The sequence below is a fragment of the Xenia sp. Carnegie-2017 genome, unplaced genomic scaffold (assembly GCF_021976095.1).
Source record: "Xenia sp. Carnegie-2017 unplaced genomic scaffold, XeniaSp_v1 HiC_scaffold_16, whole genome shotgun sequence".
NCBI lineage: Eukaryota > Metazoa > Cnidaria > Anthozoa > Malacalcyonacea > Xeniidae > Xenia > Xenia sp. Carnegie-2017.
Window position 1 is genome coordinate 2,775,070 of NW_025813469.1, and position 18,054 is coordinate 2,793,123.

General features: G+C 37.0%; 3 protein-coding genes across 6 annotated transcripts; 1 reads left to right on the plus strand and 2 right to left on the minus strand.

The window, feature by feature from the left end:
- Positions 1-79: 79 nt before the first annotated feature.
- On the minus strand, positions 80-1,452 carry LOC124436390 (glycoprotein-N-acetylgalactosamine 3-beta-galactosyltransferase 1-like). Its single transcript, XM_046986304.1, has one exon. It carries the CDS (start codon positions 1,112-1,114, stop codon positions 158-160), a length of 957 nt encoding a protein of 318 aa, XP_046842260.1. The 5' UTR covers positions 1,115-1,452; the 3' UTR covers positions 80-157.
- Positions 1,453-1,543: 91 nt separating this feature from the next.
- LOC124436391 (uncharacterized protein KIAA0513-like) lies at positions 1,544-9,485 on the plus strand. 4 transcript variants are annotated; one of them, XM_046986306.1, is made up of 13 exons: positions 1,544-1,647; positions 2,070-2,140; positions 3,905-3,998; positions 4,069-4,114; positions 4,903-4,947; positions 5,031-5,101; positions 5,224-5,303; positions 5,570-5,627; positions 5,865-5,939; positions 6,653-6,733; positions 7,069-7,163; positions 8,121-8,197; positions 9,172-9,485. In XM_046986306.1, exons 2-12 carry the CDS (start codon positions 2,080-2,082, stop codon positions 8,159-8,161), a joined length of 747 nt encoding a protein of 248 aa, XP_046842262.1. In that variant the 5' UTR covers positions 1,544-1,647; positions 2,070-2,079; the 3' UTR covers positions 8,162-8,197; positions 9,172-9,485. The 4 variants fall into 4 exon arrangements, with proteins under 4 accessions (XP_046842262.1, XP_046842263.1, XP_046842264.1 ...); XM_046986307.1 differs by having other exon boundaries at positions 8,121-8,163; positions 9,020-9,485; XM_046986308.1 differs by having other exon boundaries at positions 8,121-8,163.
- A 1,662-nt stretch (positions 9,486-11,147) lies between these two features.
- Positions 11,148-16,492, minus strand: LOC124436699 (interferon regulatory factor 8-like). Its single transcript, XM_046986667.1, has 7 exons — positions 15,928-16,492; positions 15,057-15,139; positions 14,559-14,580; positions 14,207-14,283; positions 13,854-13,890; positions 13,248-13,412; positions 11,148-12,875 (listed from the first exon to the last, which is right to left on the minus strand). Exons 1-7 carry the CDS (start codon positions 16,289-16,291, stop codon positions 12,247-12,249), a joined length of 1,377 nt encoding a protein of 458 aa, XP_046842623.1. The 5' UTR covers positions 16,292-16,492; the 3' UTR covers positions 11,148-12,246.
- Between the last annotated feature and the right edge of the window lie 1,562 nt (positions 16,493-18,054).

Below are 18,054 nucleotides of genomic sequence, written 5' to 3' on the forward strand. Positions count from 1 at the left end.
ACAGTCAGGCACAACTGACTGTATGAATAAACACCACCCACCCCACCCCCTGCAATTGATGTTTCAGAACAGCTCTAACTATAGCTAACTTGAATTTTTATTCATAAAATCATCTCATATTTTGATAATTTGTTATCATGTTGAATAGTCATTACATTCAATCCTTCTCACTACCATATGCACGTAGATGGTATATAAAGTACTCCAGTTGATACATCATGTTAGGATTGATATAGTGAAACGTGATCGAATAATCCGAACAGCATTCGGGTCCATCTTTGTATGGATGAAAGTTGTAGCTGTAAAGCCAGAATTTTTTGTCCAGATAGCCTGGTATAAGGTGATGTTCAGGGGGGAGTGGATGAAACATCTCCCTTCCACGTTTGTCAAGGGTGTAACCAGCAGTGACACCAGTTTTTGCAAGACACCGACCAACTTCAACATCCTCAGCAAAGCTTGCTTCGGGACAACGAGACTTGTCTTTAATTACATCTGCAAACCGACGAACAGCTTCCCTGCTGAAAACATAGCCAGCACCACCACTATTGTATGAGCCAAATGGCTTGAACCTTCGACCAAAGTAGAGTGGTTTCTCCGTATTAAAAGGCGACACAAAGTGCCTCAGATTCTCAACAATAGTATAGGTATCATCATCCGCTTTGAGGAACCAATCCGCATGATACAGGTGATGCTTTCTTACATACATCCATGCAGCTTTGGTTTTCAACCACAAGTTTTCCCGACCTTCCGGTACGTTGAGTGCGACAGATGGCAAACTGTAATCGGTCTCAGAACTCATAAATAGTAGTATGTTGCATCGTCTTCCCCAGGTCTCTTTTATGGGTTTACACTTGCTCTGATGGTTCTTAGGATTGGTCATCACCCAGCACAAAATGCGCGTTTCATTGTACTCCTTTTGCGCGTCTTTGAAATGCGCATTTTCATGATGGTGGCTGTCGTTAGCATCGACATCAAAATGTACGGGTCGTTGGACCAAAACCTGGCGATTATTCGGTAAGACCCAGACAATGGGTCTATTCAGTCTGAAGTATATTAGCGTCAAAAGTATTCCCAAAAATATGCCAAAAATCATCGATGTCCACGACTGCTTCATTCTTGTACAATGTGCATAATCTCAGCATACCGAACAAAGAAAAACATGCTTGTATTTGAACATATTCTCACTACAAGAGTCGATTCAAATCGATAATTTTAATTCAGTCTGGCGTCAGTGTATTCTACGGGCTACCGTTTGGCCAATGTGCTTATCCGTTTACGATAAATTTCTCTCGTCTTCTCGATGCAAAGTAATCGATGTTCACAATAAAAATGAGTGAAGGTTTTAATCTTCTTTAACTTTGTTCACAAAAGCAAGTCTACAAAGATCTCAATCGATTCCTATTTTGCAAAACACAATAGACAAACACGAACGAAAATGAGCAATTTCACTAAATATTTAAAGACATTAAATTCACCAATGGTGGAAGCATTGGCAACATTTTCACGCGAGATTGCGCGCAATTCGAGTCCATTTGGTGTTTGTATGAGAAACCATCACAATTCCCAATTATGACATTTCCTGAAAATAATTTGACGACGAGAAATTGATGATGTTCATTTAGTGGCGTTTGCTTTAAAGGAAAAACGGTATTATAACCCAATTTTTATATATCTACCGAGACAATGCTTCATTTGAGCCTATTTTTGTGATCGCATGAGATGAAAATTTGTTGTAAGAAGTTAATTCCGTTTCTAATTCTTCATTTTATGTGGGTGAAAATGTCCCAGAATTGTAGAAACTGGGAAAGCTTATGACGAGTAACCATATGTATGTTTATGGCTTAGGGCATGTGATTCAATTTTTACTTGACATAAATCACCATCATTTTGTTCTTTCAAAGTTGCCAAGTTAGGACATATTCCATGTGCACTTTTTAATAACCACTTCAATGATTTCTGAGGTCCTGAAATTGTTTCCACACGATTCATGTGTAATAATTTTGTATGCTGATATAAAGACGAACTATTTCATCAAATTGACAACTAAGCGCATCTTTAATTAATTCCAGTTGATAAAAAATGGCTATGGCGACCACCATGAGACGAGATGTTTTTGAAGATTCCCTGTCTGAAGATAATGGTAGGTCACTGTACTTCATTTCAACTGGCCATCACCATGGGCATATATGGCGAGTGGGACACAGGGTTGCAGATTAACATATTTGAATACTTTGCTTATTGTTTTTGTGTTTCTTAAGATGGGATTATTGTTTGGGTTAGTTTTATCCTGGACTTGCAACCTTTCTCTTGGGATTTACCAAACAATGTTGCTCACCCACATCGGCTGGTACCAACAATAACACTGATAAAATATTCTTTTGTATTATACCACCAACATGGCTGATTGCAAGTCAAGAATAAGATTTAGGATAGGTAGTTTACAAAGTAAATGGTTTGAACCCGGGAGTATCGTTACATGTTTGTAAATGTCAATCGACCATGTTGGTATAGTCCTGAGAAGGACTGTTTTTGTTGTTGTTGACTGACGTTTCGACAACCTTAGCGGTAGTCATCTTTTGACTCTGAAGGACTATACCAACTTGGACGATCAACATTTACAAACATGTATAGGTAGTTTACATTAGATTACAAGTACATACCTGTTTGATTCTGTCCATGTTCATGTTCAATGACGGTTGCTTCACATGGTATTACAGCTTACCTATTTAATATGCCTATGCTTACCTATTGGGACAGGGCGGGTGGCTGAATGGTTAATTGCGTGAGTTGCAAGCCAGACGGCGCGGGTTCAATCCCAGCTCGTGGCACATCTGGCAATGTGTTTGTAAACCTAGCCCGGGTTGACCAAAGCCATGTGAGGGAAATTTGGTAGAGGAAACTATGTCCTCGGATGGACTGTATCTGCATCTGCAATGTTGCAGCCTTGCCACAATGTGTCACGCTGATATCAGCGTTGTAGGTACGAGTGATTGTAGTCTGGTCAGCTGCCTTCACTATAATTAAGTAACCAGGATGTTCCACTTCGTGGAACCCTCATATGTCGAAATCGACGGAGTCCATTAATATTTAATATGCATTCTCAAGTCACATCAGTATTTTGTCTCATGTGAACTCGTTGGCTTTAGAATGAATTATAATTTTTCCTGAAGATTTGTGTTGCAGAAGTAAAAATTTGGCTTGCTTTTCCACCAATATTTAGATATAAGTTGATATAATCATTGCATTATGAAATGGGCTAGGTCATCAGTAAGGGAGGTTGTGGACAATAATGCATCATCTAGAAATGCTCTTTTTAATCATAAAAAATTTTTTGTCAACTAGCCAATTTTTGGAAACAAGAAAACTGAGGCAACAATCATAAGGATTAAGTTAAGGAGAATGTGAGGGGGTTTTCTTACTTTCATCGACTATACACAATTCCCGGATGATTTGAGTCTACACCTGCATAAAACATTTTGGCTAAAAGCTGTAGCAAGTGGTCAAGGGGGCTTTTGAGCCCCCACCAATAATTTTGAAAGATTTCAAATCTCTCGTGCCAAATCCTTCAAATCTCCCCTACATACACTTCTGTACTGTACACGTACTCGCAGACGCATTAAACCTTGTGCATGTAAGATATTTATGAATGCTTAAATTAAATTTCTGCAGATGAGATTTAAAAATACACCAATAGGCATTCCCTGGAATCTACCTTGAAATCTCATGCCTTGAAGACGAACCCCCCTTCCCTGAATATTACATAAAATGTCCGCCAGGACCGCCACTGGCTAAAAGTAGACTGTATATTCATCTGAAGATCCGAAATAGCCAGGATCTATTGTGTTCGCGTCTCTGAATCTTATGGTAAAGTTTTTCTCATTGGAATGTTTTCATTCTTTGATAGGGTATCAAATCGATTATGATGCGGAAACGAGCGTGTTCACGAACGAGTGTAAAGAGTTCATGAACATGTTTGTGAGCAAGATATTTTCAAAAGGGTACAAAATTTGCAAATTAAGCTGTTTGGACTGAGAACTTTATTGAAATGATGTGGTTTTTAATTCCAAGGGATATGTCACAAGAGGAAAAAGCGCAATTTGGAGTTATTTGCCAGGTTGGTTTGATGTGCCACTCGGCCAGTATCAAATATTCCTATCTTTGGTTGTTTCATACAGGGATGCACCTTTCAAAAAAATGGGGAAGAGTGGGTGTTCTACCGTTTGAGAAGCTACTTTTTTAGTTTTTGCATTTACGGCGATGGAAAAAGCCACAATTTCCGTTGTCTATCAGATTCAGCACTGATTTTTAAGACATATATCACAAAATTTGGAGAACATGTCACACACACGCCTAATGTTTCCCACACACACCTAATGTCCCTTCCACACATACCTAATGTCCCCCCCCTGTTTTAATCATTCCACATGTGAGCTGCATGTGACAACGTCTTTATAGTGCACGAGTCCTTAACACAATGCAATATCTTACTGCAGTACTGAAATAGAAAAGACGATAGACAGTGCTATCAAAAGTTGTATCATTTAGCAGTTGCATGGCCTGCCCGCTTATCCAGTCCAGCTACGCAAATCTTTCGGAGTTAACTTTCAAATACCATGAAAAAACTTGTTAAAAATACAAACATTGACAATACGCTGAAATTTACACAGCAGTAGAACCAAAACTTGCTGCCTGGCTACGCTGTTGCATTTGAATAAAGTTGTCATTTTTAAAGTTAATGGTTTGAACCCGGGAACGTTTCGTTTTTTTTGGTTTTTTTTAACAACAACAAAAACAGTCCTTCTCAGGACTATACCAACCTGGACGATCTACATTTACAAACATGTTGTCATTTTTGTCGACAACATACATCTTATGCTAACTTTTATGTTTGAACATTGATAGCATGCTGCAGCAAGACGTTGGTTCGCCCGTTATATCAACATGCAGGTTGGGCTATTTTTGGCGAGAAAGCGTCATTTTTAATTTTTTTAACGTCCGTTTTTTGTATGCTTCTATTTTCTCTTTGTCAGAGAGAAAACATGTGCGTGGATGAAACTATTTTTTTCAGACTTGTTCAGTATTTTGCTACCGTACTTTTTGAGTAAGTAATCATCTTTGTTTCTGTCTGTGACGTCATTCGCTTGCTTCCACAACGCATGCGCATGCCGGGAAAGGGCAAACATTGCCTAATATTCCTTTCTTATTCTCGTCTGTTTCATCTAGATGCCATCAAGCAGATGATTTCTCTCCAGCAAAGACTCTTATGAACATGTGCTTTACATTTTATCAAGTTTTTTATTCAGGTGATTTCGATGAGTGTGCCAATTTGATAAACCACTATAACTGATGATAATGGCGGTGCGCATTGCATTGTGGTAAAATCGAGAAGTAGTAGTTTCTTCCCGCGACCTTAAATTTCATAATCACTTTATTCATAGCTTTGTGTTGATTTGATTGCTTAAATTCAGCGTGTTCGCTGCTTTCGCAAATATTTGTTTGTCTTATTCAACGAGCAACGATAAGTGTCAGTTTCCAGGTAAAAATTCAACAATAACTGTTCAATTTCCAGGAAAAAATACGGAAAAGAAAGAATTTCTTCATACTTATTTGAGAGACCAGCCAATTTGGTAAGAATAAGTCGCTTTAAAACATGTAACATGCAGCAAATTTTTACATTGTGTCGGATTATACAATACTTGAATTAATTCTGTGTTGAAATAAGTTTTAGTTGCAGCAAAACTTGTACTTGTTATCATACATGTTTGTACTTGAATTCATATTATATGAGTGATAAAGACTTATTCTAAAGTAGATTCGATTTGTCTTTACGATGCATTTCAAAATGTTTCATCTTTTCTTTTCAGGCGGACATTGAGATTTTGGAACGCCGCGTTTCTCGATTCTGTTCACAGTGAGCAAGACCAACCGACATTGCCACAGTACGTTTTAAAACATATATTTATGTCTTTTCAAATGAGCAACGGGCGAAACCCGAGCCTGCAATCTGACCGGTTGTAGCAGCGGTCGGAGTCTCACGATATCTAACCGCAGTCAAACAAAAAATCATAAGCCGCCATTTCAAACTCATAGTAAACGCATGTGAAAACATCAAATTGTGTTTTGATGTTGTCATTTGAAATACCAGCTGATTGGTATGAACTCCGTTTGTTGATAGAGTAGACTGCGCATGTTTTCAGTCGACAACAACATTTCAAACTCGTTAACCTGAATGACCGTTACCAGCCTGGTGTCCCCACCTCTCACCTGCGTGAAAGAAAAGTAACCAACGCACAACCATTGAAATTACACTGCGGACAAAAAGAAAATTGCGTTCATGTAAACCGCTGACAATAGCACAACTGGTGGTTATTTCCACTATGGCTGTAGATTGATTTTATACAAAAAATTTTATCAGCCATGATGACGTCAAGATGGTGTTAGATTGATGATGCATCAATCTCAGAAAGCGTCTTTTTGTGACCTCTTGGAAAGATTTTTCTATCCGAATGTCCCAGCTTGAAATATATCAAATATATATCTTTAAATGAAATAAAACATTCTTTCATAAAATATATATCTTTGTTAAGTATGAGGACATAGCATTGTGCTTCAACGAGGCATTTTCATTTATAGTTAAAAATTTTCCTTGAAGGTCTGATTGGGATACTTTGTCTGATAAAGAAAAGAACGCTCAGAGGGATCTGCATAAAAACCGCATGTTCGGGCAACTCGGGTAAGCTGACTCGTATTCATTTGCTGGTTTATATAGTTATTTACTATTTGTCTCTAATACTTAATGTATTTAACATATATTTTCATCGACGCATGTATTCATTAAACTGTTGTATTTGTGAGTAAGATGTTCTAACAACTAATAGAGCAAGCTCTATTTCCATCCGAATTTTAGATTGACGAATCCGACTCTCGGATTGTGTGAACGGGCCTTTAGGGATTGTGTTTCCACACAACTTCACGATCAACCAATTTCCACTCTCGTTTCAATACACGACTGTAGATCAACACGTCAAATATTTTACATGTTTTTAATTAAAAGATTCTATCTCTAAGATCGTTTGCAAGTAATATGAAAGCATTTGGACTCCCGAAAGCCACGTGTGAAGATTTCATTCAGAAAATGAGCACTATTGGGGATCTGGATGAAGGTATACGAACATCGTATTTTCCCTGATCAATCTTACCGTGGGGATTTTCCTTTTGACAGTGGGGGATTATTGGAAAAGGAAGCAAAAATGAAGCTGCAGGCTGAATAAGTTTTCATTTAACTTTGCTTGTGCATACTGATTCACACAACGTTATTAATTACTATATATTAAAATACCCTATCCAATAAGTGCATTATGGAAAAATTGTACACCTGAGTTTAATCTTTCTGAAATTTTGACGCAAAGGAAGCGATTGTTTTAAGTTTTACACTCATAAGTTTCCAACGAATAAAAGCTTGATCAGCGAATAGAGCTTAATTAGTATTCGTATTTTGCTTTGGTTTCACAGTGAGATTGACTTGTGATTTTTTGATTTGCTGCATGAAAGAGGTGGGGGTAAGTGGAGGATGGTGGGGGTAAGTGGAAGATGGTGGGGGTAAGTGGAGGATGATGGGGGTAAGTGGAGGATGGTGGTAAGTGTAGGATGGTGTGGGGTGGTAAGTGGAGGATGATGGGGGTAAGTGGAGGATGGTGGTGGTAAGTGGAGGATGGTGGTGGTAAGTGTAGGATGGTGAGAGGTAAGTGTAGGATGGTGGGGGGTTAGTATTGTTTTTCTACATATAAAGTGGAGGATTACTAGAAAGGAGGGCTAAAATTAGGCTGAGGGCTAAAATAGAGGTAATATGTACGATATTTCACTTCGAAATTTGCCAGACTACATAAACAGACTGCACGTGTTAGTTAATGTTGAGTGCAAAAAAAATTCCCTTACCACTATACCCTTATTTACTACCTAGCCACAATTTATATAATGAAGACGAAATTGGTTAGAGAAGAATAGTCATATACATGTATTCTATTTGCCTGAAGGAGTTTTTACCATAAAAAATTGCTATTAAATTTTGTTTCATTTAATTCACCAATCTTTTTCTAATTGCAAATTGTGAATTTTTGCAGAACAAATACTGCTGCTTCAAAAAAACTTCGAGAAGAACTAGCGGTACAGTAACGCCAATAAATCGTCTGTATATAAAGTAATGGCAATTTTTTTCACTTCAGTATGATCAATCGTTGCGATGAAAAGGATTGGGGGCTAAAATACCAATCCGATATTCTAATGAGACATTGTGCTCTTTGTTTGCTGTTGTTTCACTACAAGTCCGTAATTTATGTATAAAATTAACTGTGCTCAAACAAATGTAACGTACATGGGGGCAAACTTTGATTCAACATTGCATTGACTCCCATACGAGAAGCATGTGTATATGACGTAGGTTACACAAGCGAGAAGCATGTGTTTATGACGTAGGTTACACTAACGAGAAGCATGTGTTTATGACGTAGGCTACACTAACGAGAGCACGTGTTTATGACGTAGGCTACACTAACGAGAAGCACGTGCTTATGACGTAGGTTACACTAACGAGAAGCATGTGTTTATGATGTAGGCTACACGAACGAGAAGCATGTGTATATGACGTAGACTACACGAACGAGAAGCATGTGTATATGACGTAGGCTAAACGAACGAGAAGCATGTGTATATGACGTAGGCTACACGTAGGCTCGACACACCAAGGCAACAACAACCGACCCCTGAAAGGTTCGAACCTCACACCTCAACCTGACTAACCTGCATCTGTCCACTCGACCAGACAGTGCGTTGAATACCCATCGCAAATATATTGTATTTGATAGTTGTGTAACTATTAAAAGAATAAGAGCGTAAATATACATAGTGATTTGGAAAAAAATCACAAAATCTACAGTTCATCCCTACAAGCCTGTTTTGGGATTACTCACTCTTCAGGGTATTTGATGATATATATATATATATTATATATATATTTGTATAGGTTTGAATATATTTTGGCTTGGTGTCGTTTAACACAACTAATAGCTTTTCTGTGAAGATTTAACAGCAAGCTCAACAGAAGGAGCATCTTTATAATGTCATCAGTTTAGTCTGCTGCATCTCAATGAACTGATGCATTATAAAATGTTATAGGTGCTAACTTCTTGCTCGTTCATCGTGTTCCTGAATGTCATAAATATTTCACAAGTCATACGAAAATAAAACTGGAGAAATACTCAAGTTTACGACTACATTCCTTCCTTTCGACGTCAACTTAAAGACATCGTTGCAACTCTGTTTGGATATCTTTCAAAGATCGCGTGTATTGCATGAATTATAGTCTATGGTTGAAAATATGTAAAAATTTAAGAAAATGCATGAATTATAGTCTTTGTAATGGAGCACATGATTACACTGTTATCAATTGTACTAAAAATCATGTAATCAATTACACGATTCCACTATAATCGATTACACGTTCACATTGTAGTCTTTGTGTGAAAAATTGTGAAAATGCATGAATTATAGTCTTTGATTAAAAAAATGCAAAGACTTGTAAAAATGCATGAATTATAGTCTTTATGTGAAAAAATATAAAATTTGTGAAAATGCATGAATATTGATTGCAAAAATATGTCTTTGTGTGAAAAAATATGAAACTTTGTGAAAATGCATGAATTACAGTCTTTATGTGAAAAAATATGAAAATTTGTGAAAATGCGTGAATTATAGTCTTTGTATGAAAAAATTTGAAAATGCGTGAAAATGCATGAATTATAGTCTTTAGGTGAAAAATAGTAAAAATTTGTGAAAATGCATGAATTATAGTGTTTGTATGAAAAAAAGTAAAAATTTGTGAAAATGCATGAATTATAGTCTTTGATTGAAAAAATGTGAAGATTTGTGAAAATACATGAATTATAGTGTTTGATTGAAAAAAATTTGACAGATAAACATTCGTTCCTAGACTTTAAGACCAATTCGAGTTCTTCCTCTTTTTAAAGTTGAAAATGGGTAAACAAGTAATAGTAAAGTCGAGGGTGTGGTGATCGTAAATTCTCAGGTTCAAAACCTACTCGTTTTCTTTCGCTTGAAAGTTAAAACATCGAGTAAATTAGCCCAAAACCAATAACATTCGTTGTTGAGCTCCAATGGATTATCTTGTGACCATTTACACCGTCACCGTCATTTCTCCGTGATTCCGAGACAGAGCGTAAAATCCACATTCATAAATTGTCTTACGAGATTTAATTGTCAGCTAACACAACAAACACGTTTGATATTGATCAATGGCGCTACATACCAAAAATATTTGCAGTTGACTTCGTACAAGAACAAAGATTATGATTTTTTTATATTTTATAGCTTTGAATGATCATCTTTAGCATGATCTTAATGATAAGCTCCCTTCCAACAAGACTCGACGTTTATAATTGGTTTGTTGCAATCATACCCCAGGAGTAAGAGAACGATGGAATGCTCGCCATATTGGATGAAATTTGCATTGTAAATAAGGAAAATCCTTTGTTAAAATCATCCAACATGGCGACTATGACGTCGCTTGCAGCCCAAGAATAATAAGTCGAACAACTTGAAGTCACCATTACTTTCTACGCATCAAGCAGAATGTAAGAAAGCGCATAAGACATCATATAATGGTGATTTGCATTTAAATTTAACGTAGATTTAACGAAGGGAGAACACAGTTCTTTTGTTTAGAATCACTGCCTATTGTTTTCAGGATTGAATACGATAAAAGTTTAATATTTGTTCAACTACAAATAAAGTGTTAAAACTACAGTGTTAAAACAATCATGAGGCACAAAACACAACGTCTATGCATAAAGATTGTATTTATTATAATATTCCTGGACTTCTTCGTTCCTGAGGCATCTTGACGATCAGCCATCTTTAATTTAATGTTGAAAACATCACACAACGGCAATAAGTACAGCGCATAACAAGTTTTTGTTGGGCAAAGGAGAGTAAACAAGATGACCTCGAAGAGACTTTGAAAATTGTTTTTGCTGAGATTAGCAAAAGTGAAAAAAGAAAGACTGGAAAAATGGAAACCCTACGAAGGTAATTGTGTTTTCAAACCGGGAAAGAACTGTTATGGATGGTAGAAATTGTATTTAAAAATTTATTTTTTTAAAAATGTAATTCTATAAGATCTACAACGAGAAGTCTCTCTCAAATTCTTTATATTAGATTTCGGTGTAGGGATTGAACAAGATTGCAACAAACGTTGGACATGGGAGAAGGGAGAGAGCGAATTGGTTAGATATAAAACAATTCGTATTTTGTAACTGGAGTACCGCTTACTTTCTAACTCATTTTGTCTGACGGTCGAATCCTCTCGAAATTATTGCAGGGGGGTTGTTCAAGGTCTCAAGTCACTTCTGTCCTCCTCAAGTGTCCAACGTTGGTTACAGCAATTTCCCAACATCATAATACATATGGACTGTATTTCACAAGTGTCAATGTGCAGAGTAAATAAACGGTAAACGACTGTTTGTCAGTGATAAGGATTATTCCTTCATGTTTTCTTACTTCTAATGTACAGTCGTAAAGCGGTGACATTTCCATGGGAATAAATAGACATTCCTGCTTCAAAACGTGTTAAAATTGTATACTTCTCATTTGCTTGATTTTTCAATCATACGCGACTACAATTCCTAAGTTTTCAAAGATACTCTGATATTTGTTGAGTGGCACTTATTCATACTCCATGGTAGATAAGCTCTCAAAACTATAAAGTTTTCTATGGCGTACATAAATATTTATATTTTTTTATGTCTGATTGTAAAACGATAACGATTCCAGATTAACAACCTTCCCCCCCCCCATTAAAATGTTTCAAACGTAAAGTATTTTCACACAAAAATAATGGACGGATTTTCGCAGCCACCGAAGGTTGTGTAAAAAGTTGAAACAATGCCCAGAAAAACTCAGTTCAAATGTACTACTATTTTGTTTTGCTAGAAATTAAGGGGGGGGGTTAAAATGTTTCTTGGAGGGGTGAACAGTTCATTTACTAGGTGAAGTGTGATATTTGTAAGGTGGCACTCACTGCACTCCCCTAAGAAAATCCGTCCATGAAATAATCAATGTATCTCAATACGTCCAAGAACCGTTAGCTCACTCACCAATAAGAAAAGCAAAGTATAAATAGGCTCAAGGTTTGGCTCCAAGCCCGAGCACATGACAGCGACCAGCGCCTGAACTTTAAAAATTTTTTTGTTGTAATTTTACAACCTGTTGCATTTGTTTTGCAAGAACGTCAAAGTCATCTTCGATGGACATGATGACGTCAGACCCACTGCCCATCTTACTGATGCTTGCCTTTGCATTCATGTGGGTCACGGATACCGTGATCAAAACGCCGGGATCGACAGTCGTAGAGGTTGCGGGTTGTTGCCCGAATGCGAAGAATACTTCGTATAAGGGTACGGGCGCCTTGGAGAGTTTGTATTCGGCTAAACCGGACAGGAAGTGATTGTAGTCAAAAACCTTGGTTGTTTCATTACGTTTGAGTGGTACGATATTCGTCCCCAGGCATCCTCCGCTAGCAAACACGTGAGCAGGACAAATGCGGGTCACGTGGATGTTATTTTGATGCCACTGAAGTAGTAGGCCACGATTAAGTTTGTCAGTGACAGCCACCTGACTTCCTTGCTCGGGGAACTGGATTTGCTCCACTTCCGGTGGGCCGTAAACTCGCGCAAAATCACCAGTATAGTCGGCAGCTTTGGTGAAATCGACACCTGAGTATAATCGACAACCATAACGATTGTCGACAACTCTCTCCAAGACTTGTTTCTCATGATAAAAGACCTTGACGCCCACATTGATTGCTATAGAAATCATAAATTAAATTGTGCATACCATTGAACTAAAATAAATAGAACGCTACCTGTAATAGAAAAGTGTAATAATTTTTTGAAGCCAAATCTTACATCCAGACACGCGCAGGTACTTCAATCAATATTCATTCCGCCAGAGAATCGCGAAACAATAAACACGCGTGTCTGGGTGCAATATTTGGCTTCAATTATTTACTTCAGGTAGCGTTCCATGTATTTTACTTCAATGTATCATAAAAGAAAAAAAGAGATGTTGTTTGCGATTAAACATACTTACATAGGAAACAGGGTCACATAAAGAAAGCCGAAGTAAAAATGGCATACATTAAATACTGCAATCGATGATAATTTGAAAATGCTTACTTTCTGGGTTCATTCCAATGATCTCATTTATCTCGTTTGAATCCAGCACGCCAACCTGCGGCGGCTGTGTCTGAATTTGCGGTGTTGGCGAGAAATCTGCTAACATATCATCCGCTCTCATGTAGTCATTTAAAAAATCATTTGTGTCATAAGAACTGGAGAAATCTACATCAAAAATAAGAATCATTTTAAGCAAACAATGACATTCTTCAGAGAAAAAGTTTGCCAATCTCGATAGCAAAAGTTCTGTATCAATATAGGTCACTCTGCATAGACCACTGATCTTTGGGAAAAACAACCTGGATGTACAAAAGGAGACTGACAAAAAAACACTCAGCTTAAAAATGTAAACTTTCAAAACAACTTAGATTTCTGAAGTATTTCATCTTGGACGCTGTAAAATTTCTCAAACCATGAATGAACATGCGGGAACTTCCCATCCAGCTCAAATTTCATAGTACCATGCCAATTTCCAAAAATAATTATTTGTTTCTTCTGAAATATTGTGTTGTTTTAAAGGTTGTCAACAAAGTTGGGGGTCTGTTGGCTAAGCCAGAGTGACATAAACATTGATCAGTTGAACCAAAAATTATAACAAATTCATACCAGTAACCATATGTTCGGTTGGACTCCACAATGATGGCTAAAAAGTAGAAAAAAAACAAAACTTCACCAAAGCTTCATCATGCAGCTTCATACAAATCTTTCGATATATACGATTTATATTTTGAATTGATTTTATCCGTGATATTTCACTATCTTTAATTGAGGGCAGTTAGCTATCTTAGATATGATGTTTTCTTGCACTGATTTTTATTAAAGATTGAACAAATTCCTACAAAATCATGCGAATGACGAAAAAATGCAACAAACAGTCAAATGAAGGATAGCAAACATCACCTCTATTTTGCACAATAAATGAACAAAATTTGGCAAATATATACATCGATTCCTGTTACCTCTGTAAAATTACCAAGTATAGTAGCTTGCAGCTCATCAACACTGTCGTCACCATTATCCAATACTCTGTAGTTAGCTGTCAAAAGAAAAATTTGAACACATAATTAGGGGGTATTGTCAACATATCAAGAATGCTATATTATACTATATAAACATATAATCTGGGATAGTGTTTAGAACCAAGAATGAAATAAGCTTTCTTGTGACTTTACAAATAGTGCAAGCTGGCGAATTTGGTTTCACATCCCAACTGGCTGTTGTTCCATAAACATGCATACTTTATGTAATACTGGTCATTAACATCCAGCCAACTCCCCTCCTTCACTACTATAAAAATAAGTTATTGCTTACCAAATATTTGAGAATTGCTGGTCTAAAAGAAAAGGAAAATTATCATGTTCACTGCATCACATCTGGCAATACAGCCTTCTAGCAGAATAAACATACATAGAAAAAATATATATACATGTGTATAAACATATATAGGCATACATATAATATATATGTTAATGTTGCTTTGGAAAGTGCAGTTGCCATGGTAAATGACCACAAATAATAGAGTTTCCACAAGTACTGAAATCCAAAAATCAGTAATTGTTCATTGGTCTCTACTGCTTTTTAGAAGTTCTAGGAACTCTATCGTTTTTAGCCAATTGAGCACAAAGGCAATTGCACAAATCAATATTTAGATTTGACAACAAGACAAAGTCTCTGTTTTATAGTATATGTATCTATGGACTATGGTAATGTTGAAAATGTCCTAACCATGCAGGCTTAAGTAAAGAAGCATCTAAACATGTAAATTTTTTACACTTTTTTACGTTTATATGATCTCTTGATAAAACTCACCTGGTCCACAGCAGGAACAGGTGACACTGCTATATTTGCATGGGATGGTGAATAAGCATTTTCTTGACTCTCAATTTTTAACTCTCCAAAAGATAAAAAAAATACACATGAGTACAGCTAGAAAGCAGGGGGGGACTAGAACACTAATTAGGGGTGGATAATCATATATGTTCAGCTCTGCTTGAGTGATTTGGTTTGTCAGTGCTTTTAATTTCAAAAGAAATCAGCAGGGCAGAGCTGAATATATGAATACTGACCACTCCCAATTAGTATTCTAGCCCCCAGTGTTACACACAACTTCAGGTCAGATCCTCTCATTTAAATTCAAAATTCATGGAAAACAAGTCCAAACACTGAGACAAGGCCATGGTAGGTCCTAGTAAACTCACTTGGCTCATTTATCTTTGATAGAGTTTGCTCATGTAAAGACAAATGGATATGTTGACCTTGCTTTGCTGTGTGAAAATCACATTAGGCATGCACTTTGGAATCAATCCATCATAAGCACGACAAATTTTTAAAGTACTTAAAGTAAACGATTTTCACATGAAACGTAGGTGCAATTCGCTTTGCTGAAGCAATTCAAGTAATAACATCACTTAGAATGGCAATTTGTACCAAATTGTAGCAAATGAGCTAAAATATCGAAAAAAGAAAGCATAATTTCACTAATAGCAACGCTTTAAAATAACAAATTCCCAGACAAGCAATATCCTCGCAGACAAAGTCCACTAATCTCTTAGGACTTCCTGTTGTAATAAAAAACACGCATAAAAGTGTCAAAATAACCGCAATTCTTTCCAGGAATCAAAATTTACACAAATCGAACCGGAGCGCGCTGAACCTCGTGACAATTACATATGCAGCATACCTTTCGACAGAAATTGGAATACTCTGTACGGCTCTTCGCCGTCCAGCCTGCTCCTCTCCTTCAACTCTTCCACGTCGGGAAGTTTACGTAGAGCACAACGAAATCGTGTTTTCCAAGTGGATGGTTCTTCCTGTTCACCATCCTTTAAATATTTGCCAGTGTGCTTTGCCCATTCCTTGAACAGAATAGCGTCTCGTTCTAGAACAAAATCTGGCTTGCCTGCATGCTTCCAAGGTACTCTGAAAATGCCATTTTCTTTATCTTCCCACAACAATCCGGGAATGAATCCTTCGTTCAACTTCTTTTCGATCCACGGTCGCATACGAAGACGCTCGCCATGTCCATGAGATGTTGTGCTATTCATTTCTATATACCAGACTTCTACAAAATTTTCTTTTCTTTAAGTAACCAACGATGGGAAAGATTGCATGAATATATGGACACGATTATTACAAGCGAAGCGTTAGCAGTGTTATAGCGAGAACAAAACACGACTCAAACAACAGAACTTTTTCACAAACCACCCTGGCCGCCATCTTTATATATGAGAAATGAGCATAGAAAAATTGAGTTGATTTCAGCCGTGACGTCATGACGACTTGATCTTACGTAAACTCCCGATGGTGGGAAAATTAGCCACGATTACACAAGTTCCGGTTTGCCTGTACAGTCTGAAGTGAACATTCCTTTCGTATATTGGATTTTCCGCTTTTAGCAAGTGTTTATTTTGTTTTCATAGTTACATTATTGCTGATACGAAAATCTCACTCTGATAACGTCAAAAGGGGGAAGGGGGGGATTAGTGATGTAAAGATAAATTTTTCGAAAGATTTGAATGTAATTTGGGAAATTTTTATTAACAATTAAAATATTGCGAGTGGAGAGAGTAAAAAGAATTTTCACAACTACTCAACCGTGCCAACCTAATGTCAAGAGCAATATGTTATCTCATGTTAGGCTTTTCATGAATCCTCTTTAAGTGTGGTTTCGTGAGATCTCCATCCCCCCGTTACAAAATATTTTGTTATACTCATAGAAGAAACAGAGTCGTCTACAAAACTCGAAAGTAATATGTGTGTACACACGGTTCTACAATATTGAAACTGCTATTTCTCAAGTTTTTAAAGCTGTGTTTGAGCTTCTAAGTTCCGCCTGCCAGGACTAGATACATTAAACAGTATTTAAGGGTACTTGTCTGATGTTTAAGTGCAGGTGCATATTCAATAGACTTTGGGAGTCAACCAGTTTGGAGCCAGAATAGTGTCTTCACTACCCACCCAATCCATTTGATTTCCTATAAACGAGTTAGTTGCGTTTCTATGTCGACCCTGATTTCAGGAAGTTCACATCAACGTGAAACTAACAGATCAGTAACAATTGTTATCCGTTCGAACGTCATCGAAATGACGAAATCTTTGTTATGAAAACTAATTTACAATTAAAGAGTAACTGTATTCCGCAGTCCATGTTTAAGGTACAAAAAAAATTTCCAAGCCATTACGAGCACATATGCTTCACTCGACTCGAAAAAGATTTTGCTAATAGCTGAAGTGTCTTTAACATATTGGTCGTACTCTCGATTACATACATAAGCATAATTTGCATATTTATGACATCTAATTTTGCTGAGCGCTTTACAGTAATACATTGATTTAGTGGCGAGTACATTCTTCGTCTCCCCTGTTGTGAAAGTCTGTACACAAGCATTGTTAGAGATGGTAACGAAACAACGAAATTGTAAAATTGACAAAAGGGAGTACATTTCAAGCGTCATAATATTCAATGTCTTATACGGTAATACACGCACGCTAGGGCGAGTCTACACAATAAAATTTGTGGTTCACGCAACGAAACAATTTCAATGTACAAGGCAGTATATCGTCACAATGTTCAATGACAATGGTTCACGCAACGAAACAATTTCAATGTAAAAGTGACAAGGCGGGGAGTATGTTTCGATCGTCACAATGTTCAATGACAATACCTTCTACGAAATACACGCACGCTTGCGCGAGTACGCACAGCACATTTGGTGACTTACGCAACGAAACAATTTCAATGTAAAATTGACAAGGTGGGAGTATGTTTCGATCGTCACAATGTTCAATGACAATACCTTCTACGAAA